Source organism: Sciurus carolinensis, chromosome 7 (genome assembly GCF_902686445.1).
Source record: "Sciurus carolinensis chromosome 7, mSciCar1.2, whole genome shotgun sequence".
Lineage (NCBI taxonomy): Eukaryota > Metazoa > Chordata > Mammalia > Rodentia > Sciuridae > Sciurus > Sciurus carolinensis.
The window spans coordinates 16,763,149-16,775,983 of NC_062219.1; the positions used below are offsets into that span (position 1 = coordinate 16,763,149).

The 12,835-nt window shown below is 36.1% G+C and overlaps 1 protein-coding gene across 5 annotated transcripts in view; it reads left to right on the plus strand.

The window, feature by feature from the left end:
• Positions 1-12,835, plus strand: part of Lats1 (large tumor suppressor kinase 1) — a 45,796-nt gene that overhangs the window by 15,941 nt on the left and 17,020 nt on the right. For 3 of the 5 annotated variants that reach the window (XM_047559535.1, XM_047559532.1, XM_047559533.1), the window contains exons 3-4: positions 3,544-3,691; positions 10,178-11,691. In XM_047559535.1, the coding sequence (XP_047415491.1) occupies positions 3,544-3,691; positions 10,178-11,691 (1,662 nt within the window). The remainder of the gene's footprint in view (positions 1-3,543; positions 3,692-10,177; positions 11,692-12,835) is intronic. The other 2 variants (XM_047559534.1, XM_047559536.1) reach the window with 2 other exon arrangements.

A 12,835-nucleotide genomic window follows, 5' to 3' on the forward strand; every position in this document is an offset into this window, starting at 1 on the left:
AACTACACAAATGGAAAAGGGATTTTTTTTTTCTGGCTCATTCTACTTACTATTTGACTAATATCATTTTCTATCAATTTCATACTTGAGTATTTTAAAAATACTAGATTTGTACCAGAAAATAGAGATAGGAGGTGGAAAGGACCTAGGAAATGTTTTTCTGGAGATTCTCCAGAGCACCTTCTTCCAATTTAGCCAAAAGGAAAAAGAATAAAGAGAATCATTGATCTTATTCTTTCCTATCGTATATATTGATAAACAGTTTATCAAATCACATAGCTATGAAGGCCCTTAAGTGGCAATGCTTTAGATGAGATAAATCATCATATAGATGTGTGAACCCATCAGTCAGGTAGTAAGTCATACCATACGTGGACCATACCTTTCAGAGACTTAAAAATTTCTTTCTAATTTAGTTTTAAGAAATACAAGGCGTTGTTCATTGTTCTCCCCCAGTCCCTTTTTCTGCAGTGGTGGTGATTGCCTGGGGCCTTGCACATGCTAGATATGCATTCTATCACTGAGCTACATCTCTACCCCTAATGTCCTATTCTTTATTTATTAGCAATAATTATAGTAATTGCTTTGCATTATAAGATGTGTTAGCTTTAGTGCACTTACATGTTTCTTTTTTGCCTTATGACACAATAACCCTAAAGCAAAGTTGCCTTGTAAAAGCATTTAGTTGTTTATTGTTCTTCATTTGTCCAAATAATGAAGATTTGGTATTATTTATGGTAATTATGATATAAAGAATATAGCAGTCTGGGCTAGAGTTGTGGCTAGTGGTAGAGCGCTTGCCTGGCATGTGTGAAGCACTGGGTTTGATTCTCAGCACCACATATAAATAAATAAAATAAAGGATCCATTGACAACTAAAACAAAAATTAAAAAAAATATATATAGCATTCTACTCTGTTGCCTCCTTGAATTACTTATTCTGGTAATTTCCCATCATATTGTACAATTTATACTGTTCAAAGCCGAACTTAATTCTTACCCAGTTTTCATTTTATTAACTATGCCAAGCAGGTTCTTTTTTTTTTTTTTTTTTTTTTTTTAAGAATGTTTCTGGTAACTATAGAATTAAAAGCTCAAATATTTCAAGATTAATCTCCTTATGTGAATAAACATTAAATAGGATTGATGCACATAATATACAATCACTGGGGTTTTTTTTTTCTTTTGGGGTTGTGGTATTGGATTGAACCAAGGGATACTTTACCACTTAACTGTATCACATCCCAGTTCCTTTTTTTTTTTTTTTTTATTTTGAGGCAGATTCTTGCTAAATTGCTCAGACTGGCCTCACACTTGAAATCATCTAGCCTCAGTCTCCCAGGTCACTGGGATTATAGTCATGTACCATCACACTGTTTACTGAATTTTATTTTTGCTCATAAACGTGAAAAATAGGCATAATTATGTTGCCCTAATGTTTTCTTGTCACGTAAGAATTTTATTCCAAAATGAATGATTGGAGGAAATTCTTTTTTACAATGGCACTAACACCCCAACTTAATGAAACCATGGTTGATGTTACAGATACAAACAATAGTTTAAAACATAACTATAAATATTAAGAAATAAAAGCCATGCATGCTAGTAATTTAAGCAGCTTGGGAGGCTGAGGCAGAAGGATTGTGAGTTTCAGGCCAGCGTCTGCAACTTTGTGAGACCTTTGTCTCAAAATTCAAAAAAATTTAAAAGGGTAGGAATGAATCTCAGTGGTAGAGTGCCCAAGTTCAGTCCCTAATACTGCAGAAAATAAATAAATAAATAATAAATACCAGCATAATAAAAAATTCAGAGTCTGAAATTCCAGTGCAATTAAGAACATCATTTCCATGGTATTGAAAAAGAACAAGGTGTGCCAATTTTATTGCCAGTGGAGGTGGCATTGCCATGTAATAGGGAATAGCATAGTTATAGTTCACTGGTTTAACCAGTTTTAAAATTAAGCACTCCCTCATGAATTTTAATTTTAGGTGATTTGTATTCTTTCATATTTGCATACAAAATAAGACTCATTAATTTCTTTGTATACCATTACAAATTTGCAGAGTCTAATTGGCATAAAATGTGACCACACTGTACCTTTGTTTCAGTTGGGATTGAGTTTGGTCACTTCTAACAAAAATCAAAGTAACTCTTTAAACAAGATAGCAATTCACTTTAGCTGTCGTTGGCTCACACTGTTAAAGATCAGTGCCTAGGACTTTTTATTAGTCTCAACTTTTACTTGTTAGTGGCAGCATGCTCTAGAACAAGTATCATATGGGCTCCCTAGGAAACAGGATACAAGGACCAGGACCTAAATGAGAGAGAGCAAAATTATTCCAGTAACAAGATCAGTAGCATTTTCAAGAAAGGAAGAATGGATCTTAGGCAGTAGGTTTCCACCAAAACCCTTCTTTTGTTGGTCTTACATTGATCTTCCAGCCATTTTACATAGAATGTTAACATCTGTTAGCAACCTGTTCACCCATTAGTCTTTCTAAGCCATTTCTCATTTTTAGGTATCATTTGAAAATACTAAATCCTCTAGAACAAGTATGTTGTTGCCTCCCTCTTGAAAAAAGCATGTCATATATTAGTGTATAATTTACGTTTAAGTTTAACTTAAAGGACCAGCCATAAAGGAGGACAACCGCATTTGAGCTCTAGGTACTGCACTTTTGTGCTTTATGCATTTTCTTATTTACTCCTCACATCAACATCAACCCTATAACCTCTTAGAGCTGAAGAAACAGACTTGAAACGTTAACTTACCAAAGTTCACACAGTAACCAAGTAGAGTGGCTAGAACTCAACCTCAGATCAGTCTGATTCCAAATCGTGTTTGTTGCATCATACTATCTAATTTGCCAAAGTCATCATTACATAATTATATCTAGTTTAGTATTTTCTTTTACCATTTTTCCTGTATTTTTCATCCCTATAAACATAGTTCTCAGAAAATGTAACTTCTTAAGAGGATAAAAACCAGAACTGTGTGACTCTTTTACAAGTATACATAGTGGCAAAGGTGATTGATAAAATGTTTTAATGATATAGAAATGTCTTATCTATTTTGATGGATACCTTTTTTTTTTTTTTTTTTAAACATTCTGGTAGTTTCTGTTTAGGAGAATGAAAAATAACCGAAATCATGTTATGATTGTACCCTGAGGAAGTTAATCCTAGAAGAAAACAATAACATGTTATATGAAGGTGAAAATAGTTAAGAAACATTTTCAAGTTTTGAGGTTTTGCTTTGTTTACCTTTAGTAATTTGAAACTGGGGTTTTTGGGGTTGGGGATTTAGTTCAGTGGCACAGTGCTTGCCTAGCACACACAAAGTCCTGAGTTTGGTCCTTGTTTTGGGAGGGTTTTGTTTTGTTTTGTTTTGTTTTTAATAGTTGCAAATAGGATTTTAATATTAAGAACTGGGGCTCTGTCATTCTTAATTAGGAATTTCCCTGTTAGAACTCAGTGCTCTTTCCTTTTATTAATTAAAAGATTTAAATTTTCTTTCTTTTTTGTTTTTAAACTTCATATCAGGATATGGTTGTACAAGCTCTTCAGAAAACTAATAACAGAAGTATAGAAGCAGCAATTGAATTCATTAGTAAAATGAGTTACCAAGATCCTCGGCGGGAGCAGATGGCTGCAGCAGCTGCTAGACCTATTAATGCCAGCATGAAACCAGGTGATTCATCAAACCCTTTTTTTCTAGTCTCATTATGTTACAGTTTTAAACACTTATGTATATCAAGTCTTTGGTCTTAGAATTTTTAAAAGCAACCCAGTAAATCAAAGTCTCAAATTTTAACAATATAAAGTTATAGTGTTATACCAGAATGACTTTGAGGGTGAAGCTTTCACACTTAAAAGTTAGTGGGTAATTCTAATAAGCAGCAATCTAGTCTGCAAACTACTTGACTGGTTGTATCATGATTTAAATGTATAATTTGCCCCTAACATAACATCATACAAATCTTTTCATGTTTTTTCCTACTATAAAAAAGTAAAATGTGTTCATCTTAGAATATTTAGATAAGAATTAAGTAAAAAGAAAACATCACTATTAGTAACTCCACATTTTGATATGTCATTCCCTGTCTTTCCCATGGGAAATCTGAGTAGGTCTATATGTGTATATTTGATTCTTGTGGCTGAGGCAAAAAAAAAAAAAAAAAAAAGGTGGGGAGCAGGGTTATACTAAATCCTAATTTATTCACTTAATATACCATACCCCTAAATTTCTTTGTTATTTAAGTATGTAAATATATATATATTTTTGGGTAGTGGTGATTGAACCCACTGAACCATATCTTTCATCCTGTTTTTACTTTTGAGACTGTCTCACTAAGTTGCTGAGGTTAGCCTCAGACTTGTGATCCTTCTGCCTCTGCCTCCAGTGCCTCTGGGATCATAGGCATGTGTCACTATGCCTGTGCAGATTTCCTTATACAGAAACAGAGGTCATATTGCATTATAGCTCACCCTAATGATATCATTTAACCTTAATTACCAAATGTGGTCACATTTGAGGAATAATGAGGGGTTAGAACTTCAACATATGGATTTTGGGAGAGATCACAGTTCATAATATGTCAGGTAACTTGTCTCTCCAGTAGTGGGAGCATAATTCATATTGGAGGGGGCTAAAGAATAAATGTGATACAAGGTAGAAAAGAACAGAAATAACTTTTTTTTTTTTTTTTTTTTTGGTACCAGGGATTGAACCCAGGGACACTTAACCACTGAGCCTCATCTCCAGCCCTGTTTTGTATTTTTTTTTTTTGCGGCACTGGGGATCAAACTCAGGGCCTTGTGATTATGAGGCAAGCACTCTACCAGCTGAGCTATGTTTTGTATTTTATTTAGAGACAGGGTCTCACTTTGTTGCTTAGCACCTCACTTTTGCCAAGGCTGGCTTTGAACTTGTGATCCTTCTGCCTTAGCCTCCCAAGTCTCTGAGATTAGAGGTATGCACCACCATGCCTGGCCAATAGATAGCAACTCTTCAAGAAAATTTTCTGTGACAAGAGAGTAAGGAAGGATATCAGCGAGAATAGTGCTTCTCAAATAATCTAGTGGGGCCTGTGGTGCAGTGAATGAGGTGTGTGACTACAGATCAGAAGATGCAGATTGTCTGTGGTAAAGTTCTTGGGTTTCTTTAATTTCCAATTATGAATTAATCAGTTTATAAAATACAATAAAAATGAATTAGAAAATCAAAATTTAAAATGACAAAGTATAAATCCAAATATTTATTATAAGGTTTAATAGGCATCAGATTGCTCTGTCAAATTTCTGTGAAAGTTCAATTCTTTTTTTCAGTTCCTAGGAATGCTTAACCACTGAGCTACATCTCCAACCCTTTCTTATATTTTATTAGATATAGGGTCTCCCTGAGTTGCTTAGGGCCTTGCTAAGTTGCTGGCTGGATTTGAACTCTCAATCCTCCTGCTTCAGCCTCCTGAGTCATTGCGATTACAGGCTTGTGCTACCACACCTGGCAAAAGTTCAATTCTTTTTTTTTTTTTTTTGCGGTGCTGAGGATTGAACCCAGGGCCTCATGCTTGCAAGGCAAGCACTCTACCAACTGAGCTGTATCCCCAGCCCAAAAGTTCAATTCTTAATCTCAATTTATATACTTCACTAATGGTAGTCCAATATCAGTTTATAGGCCAGCTCTCAATAACATTTTGAAGTAGAGGCCTATATGGAAGTAGAGAAAGCTGTCTTATTTATTTAGTTAGATGTTACTTTCTTTCTTTTTTTTTTTTGGTTCTTTTTTAGAAGACTTTATTTTTTAAAAACAATTTTAGGTTCACAGCAAAATTGAGTAGAAAGTACAGAGAGTTTCCAGATAAACTCTTCATCCCTATCAGCCTCCCCCATAGACATGTATAAAAGATGACTAGATAATTTCAGTTAGGAGGATGAATTTAAATATTCAAGGAAGAAGGATCAATAAGGTTCATGAGAAGCCAAGAGGAAATAGGTCCAAAGCACAGGATGAGTGATTAGCTAAAAAGAGCAATAGTCATTCTGCTATCACAGGAGCAGACAGGCCTGTGTTACATAGGGAAGATAAGGAAGTTACTTTCTGATGTCTCATCCTTTCTCTGAAGTAGAAAATCAACTCATTTGCTTAGTCATGAGTTAGGAATAGGGAGATAATTTCAGGAGACTGAAGATGGCACTAGTGGAGACCAAAGAAATAATAAGATTTCTGGGTCATGCTGAATCCTTTGAGGATGCTAATCAGGAATTTATAATAGAATCAATCTACCTATTGCATCATCATCTTTTCTAATAGAATTGGGCAAAAAGTAGATAGCTGAAATTTCCCATGACCACAGTTTTATTAACCAAGTACAAAATAAGGTAGAAAGATAATATTGCTATTTAAATCCTTCATCAGAGGATACTCTAACTCTGCCTTCACTGACTTGTCATTCCTTACAAATTCCTCTCCATAGTGTGGTTACCTCTCATTTCATGCAGTACCACTCTTCTCATCTACTGCTCTTTGACCATACTGGGTTTCATTTTGTTCTTGGAAAATAAAAAGCTCCCAACTCAGGACCATTATCCAGTGAATTGGTATGTCATCTCTGAGAGTTGCCTTTTCTGACTGCTGAATCTTATCCCTTTCTGTCCTCCTGTTATTCTCATTTGACACCATTTATGTTAACACATACAGAATTTATCTTGCCCTGATGTTTCCTTATTTGTTTATTCACTTGTTCACTGTCTGTGTCCTCCCCTAAGGATGTAGATTCCATGGGTCCAGGGGTATTATTCTGTTCATTAATGTACCTGAATTGCTTAGAGGAATACCTGGCATATAGTAGATGTCAGTAAGTATTTTATGAATGAATAGAAAGGAGGACAGAGGGAATGGAATACAGAGGGAAGGAAGAAATAACGGACCATGGATTTGAATTTGGTCAAGTGTTCCATAAAGAAAGAGGAAGACTGATGAAGTAGGGATTGATATTGGAGATCTTGATGAGGTCAAAGAACTTTTGTGGTAGGAGTAAACAAAAGAGATGGAAACGAAGTAGTAATCCAAGATTATAAACCTTGAATTAGTGGTTTTCAAAGAGCAGATGTGACCTCAAAATTTGAAATGTGATCTGAGAGAGTGATAATTGAGATAGAATGGAGTGAGGTCAAGGAGCTGAGAGATGAGGGCATTGGACAGTTCATCTCTGTGGATACTGTGGTTACAGCATGATGGCAGGTCTTAGGCAGACAGAATGCCAAAGCTGAGGATGAATGAGAAAGGGAGTAGGAGTTCATTCAGTGAGAATGAACCTTCTCATACAGGATGAACTTCAAGAGAGCAGGGTTTTTTAAAAAAATAGTCATGATCCGGAATCAAAAAAGAAGAGCATAGACAGAATAGAATCCCTCCTTTTGGCCCAGTTTATTTATTTATTTTGAAACTTAATTTTAAAGGGCTTGGAGGAAAGTAACATCAGCAGAAGAAAACTAGTGTTAGTATGGCAGGAAGAAAGCCTGCAGCAGAAAATAGTGAGACATGAACACGGCTGATTGTGGAGCAGAGCAGGCCTGATAAGCATGTTAGAAAGGTTTGGGAAAATGTGGAGGGCACCAGGGAGGTACAGGACAGAGGGATGGTAATACTTCAGGGTTATTGGGACTTAAATTGTAACTGAGGGAGGGAAAAGGGAAGTGCTGGGGAGTGATATTAGCCAAATTATATTATTATATTGTGTATATTGTTTGCATGTACAAATATATAACAACAAATCCCATCAGTATCTACAACTATGATGCAACAACTAAAAAATGAGGGGGAAAATTATGAATTAGAACTATCCATGCAGCTCCACATTTTTTTAAATTAAAAACATTTTTTTAACTCATAAAAAATGGATGTGTGGCATGGCATTAACTTCAGTTGGCTACCTGAGGAAAGTGTGGGCCTGATGGCTAGAGGACTTGTTTGGCTTACCCAGAGAGATAACTTTCCCTGAAGTCACAGATCCAGAATGCTGCCCCAGCCTAGATAAAGCAGAGTGTTAAACTGTACATTCTGAGCATTTATTATTTTGGTTTTTTTTTTTTTTTTTTTTTTTGGTCATATATTGTTACGTACATTTTCTCTCAGGAAAATATTGACCTTTCAAATTTGTGGGTATTTCTTTTAGGGAAAATGAATGAGTCCAAGAATAGACAGTGACCTGGAACAAAGTTCTTCTGGGCTCTAGGTTTCATATTTGAGTTTCAGTCTCTTCTCCAGTGGTTAATCCTTCCTGGTTAATGAGATTTCATAACAACTGCATTCCTTCTGGAAAGAGAACTTCCCTTAGTCAGATAAATGCTTCCAAGAAAGAAGATCCCTGACCATAGTGAGATGGAGGAAGGTCAGGGGAGACCTTGGTTCTGACACTGTGCAGTGTAGCATGTCAGATCTCTGCGGTATCATTTTCTGAGCCTCAACAGTGTTTTATACACATATATATATATTTTTTGAGTGAACAGACTGTTCCATTTTAAATGCTGCTTTTAAAAATATATTGTCTATTTTCTTATTTATTTGGAAATTCCATCAAAGGCAGATTCTGTAAAGTCTATACCTTATGAAATGTTCAGCTGGTTCTCCTCTTCTTTTTCTGTTTTTTTTTTTTAATATTTTTTATTATTTGTTGATGAACCTTTGTTTATTTGTATGTGGTGCTGAGAATCAAACCCAGTGCCTGACACATGGTAGGCAAAGCACTCTACTACTGAGCCATGATCCCAGCCCTTCTTTTTCTGTTTTAAAAGCCATGTTAAAATATACTTAAAAGTAGTAGTTCCAGGAATGGTGGTGCATGTCTGTTATCCCAGTGACTCTGAATGCTGGGGCAGGAGGATTGCAAGTTCAAGGTAGCTTTTGCAACTTAGCAAGACCCTATCTTAAAATAAAAAAATAAAAAGATCTGGAGATGAATAGCTCAGTGGTAAAGTACCCCTCCCCACCAAAAAATAGTAGCTGTCAAATTACAAATGGACATACCCTTTGGCTCAGTAGTTTCAAATTAGTAATTTATCTACAGATATGTGTGCATATATATAATGAAATGATGCTTGCACAAAATTTTTCATTGCTGTACGTGTGTGTGTGTGAAGCAAAAGACTAGAAACAACTAAAGGCCCATTAGTTAGGGAACTGATCAAATAAATTAGGATACTCCATACAGAAGGGGGGAAAATCCATGATAACATTATTTTTATTTATTTATTCGGACCAGGAATTGAACCCAGGGGCATTTAGCCACTGCTACATCCCCAGCCCTTTTTTATATTTTATTTAGAGACAGAGTCTTGCTCAGCTCTTTAGGGTCTCTTTAAGTTGCTGAGATTGGCTTTGAACTCACAATCCTCCTGAGCTGCTGGGATTACAGGCATGCACCACACACCCAGCATAACATATCCTCCACCACCTCTTAACACTTCCCCCATGAATCCTCCTGTATGCTGATACAGAACCTTCATTTTTTAAATGAGAAAACAAAACAAAACAAAACAAAACAGGAACAATACTACATAGAAAGTATACTACTAACTTGTATGCCCATCATACACCTTACTGATGACATTAGTTACCTTCAGTGAACTAATGATATGTGTGGGCTAAGAGAAAAAAGTAGGTATCATTTGTACCTTATAAATTTTGAGCCATGAGAATGTAGTAGTCAAAAATAAATAAACTTTATTTCTGTATAATTTTTCTTTTGGGGCTTAATCGAGATAGTTAACATGCAATGCCTCGCATAATTTTTTTTTTGATGGTGAGAACATTTAAAACCTACTCTCAGCAATTTTCAAGAATACAATGCTTTGTTATTAACTGTGTCACCATGTTGTACAATAGATCTCTTGAACATATTCCCATTTTCTTTATTATTATCATTATTATTATTATTGGAGGTTGAACCCAAAGGCACTTTATCACTAAGCTCCATCCCCAACTCCCTCCCCCTTTTTTACATTTTTTATTTGGGTCTCACTAAGTTGCTGAGACTGGCCTCAAACTTAGGATCCTCCCATCTCAGCCTCCCAATTTCTTAATTCTTGAAAGAGACTTGAATATCATTTAGTCTTATCAGAAGTTTTCAGAAGCAAGAGGTTAAAAATATGATTTTTTTCTCTTTTATTACCATAGGTAGTGTGCAACAATCAATTAACCGTAAACAAAGCTGGAAAGGCTCTAAAGAATCTTTAGTTCCTCAGAGACATGGCCCACCTCTAGGAGAAAGTGTGGTCTACCGTTCTGAAAGTCCCAACTCACAGACAGATGTAGGAAGACCTTTGTCTGGATCTGGTATAACAGCATTTTCTCAAGCTCACCCTAGCAATGGACAGAGAGTGAACCCCCCACCACCACCTCAAGTAAGGAGTGTTACTCCTCCACCACCTCCAAGAGGCCAGACTCCCCCTCCACGAGGTACAACTCCACCTCCCCTATCTTGGGAACCAAACTCTCAAACAAAGAGGTATTCTGGGAACATGGAATATGTAATCTCCCGAATCTCTCCTGTTCCACCTGGGGCATGGCAGGAAGGCTACCCTCCACCACCTCTTAATACTTCCCCTATGAATCCTCCTAACCAGGGACAGAGAGGCATTAATTCTGTTCCTGTGGGGAGACAACCAATCATCATGCAGAGTTCTAACAAATTTAACTTTCCACCAGGGAGACCTGGAATTCAGAATGGTGGTGGTCAGACTGACTTTATGATACACCAAAATGTTGTCCCTGCTGGCACTGTGAATCGGCAGCCACCCCCTCCATATCCTCTGACCCCAGCTAATGGACCAAGCCCTTCTGCTTTACAAACAGGGGGGTCTGCTGCTCCTTCATCATATGCGAATGGGAATATTCCTCAGTCTATGATGGTGCCAAACAGAAACAGTCATAACCTGGAACTTTATAACATTAATATACCTGGACTGCAGACAGCTTGGCCTCAGTCATCTTCTGCTCCTGCCCAGTCATCCCCAAGCAGTGGGCATGAAATTCCTACATGGCAACCTAACATACCAGTGAGGTCAAATTCTTTTAATAATCCCTTAGGAAATAGAACAAGTCACTCTGCTAATTCTCAGCCTTCAGCTACAACAGTCACTGCGATCACGCCAGCTCCTATTCAACAGCCTGTGAAAAGCATGCGTGTATTAAAACCAGAGCTACAGACTGCGTTAGCACCTACCCACCCTTCGTGGATACCACAACCAATTCAGACTGTTCAACCCAGCCCTTTTTCTGAGGGCACTACTTCAAATATGACTGTTAAGCCACCTGTTGCAGAAGCTCCAAACTATCAAGGTCCACCACCACCTTATCCAAAACATCTGCTACACCAAAATCCATCTGTTCCTCCATATGAGTCTGTAAATAAATCTAGTAAAGAGGATCAGCCTAGCTTGTCCAATGAAGATGAGAGTGAGAAAAGTTTTGAAAATGTTGATAGTGGGGATAAAGAAAAGAAACAGATTACAACTTCACCTATCACCGTTAGGAAAAACAAGAAAGATGAAGAGCGAAGGGAATCTCGTATTCAGAGTTATTCTCCTCAGGCATTTAAATTCTTTATGGAGCAACATGTAGAAAATGTCCTCAAATCTCATCAGCAACGTCTGCATCGTAAAAAACAATTAGAGAACGAAATGATGCGGGTAAAACTTTTTAAAATAACTATTTTTATACCTAATCATCTGTTTCCTGGATATTTATTTTAAAATATTGTGCTCCACTATATTTCTTACTTCTTATGGGAAAATATATTATCAGTTATTTAAGTGAATGAACTTTAAAGCATTTTTTATTTTAGTATTTCAAGAGTTACTCAGAATTTCCTGTAGTAAAGTTCTTGTTTAAATTTAAAAAATACATAATTTATAATATACTGGTTTAGGTGTATATAAACCTTTTATACAGAAATCGAAGTAGGGGTTATTTTCTAGAGTTTGTACATTATCTTACAACATTCAAAAATCAATGAGAAATATCTGGGTCACAGTGTCAGAGATATATCTCATCAGTTTCCTCTTCTAATTTCATTTTAATAGTGATCTAGAGAGAAATGTGCTTATTGTCAGAATATAAACTTCCACTTTCATAGATCTGTGTTGTGATCCACATAAATCTCTTCACTGGGTATTACATAGTATCATCATTTTTATCATGTGCTTAGAATTCAAAGATTTGATTTCTAATCTTATATCTACCACTCAAAATCCAAGAAGCTCAAACTTGTGATTTAACAACTTCCTGTACTTCAGAAAGTTATTCTTTTAAAATGATTATCCTGAATCTGATTTTATAATGCAGCATTGTTATTCTTACTATAAACTGAATTGTGTTTGATGAAAAAATCCATGATAGTTTCCACGACCTATCCATATTGTAGTTCTTAGGATTTCTAACTAAAATCTGTCTGTATGTATTTTCTTAGTTCATTTTTCCTTTTTCCTCTTCACTCTCACTAATAGCTGATTTAAACTTTTATGGTGTTGGAAGCTTTGCTGACTTCTGTAGCCTCCATTACTGTGTAGGCAAGTAAGATTTTAAGAGAAACAGTTCTATATTACTAAGTTTGGCATGCCACCCTTTCTTAGAAGATACTGCATGGAAATGTGCATCCTAACAGAAGCATGAGGTTGCTGTATTTTAATTAGTCTTGACATTTCTAAAATTAGACCCTACTTTTCTAGTTGAATTCCTCTTCTAAAGACCCTTCAGTTAGATCGTTATTCATTAGTTCTTAATTAGCCAAAAGAAATCCTTCTAAATTCAGGTATTCCGTATCTACTTAGAAGT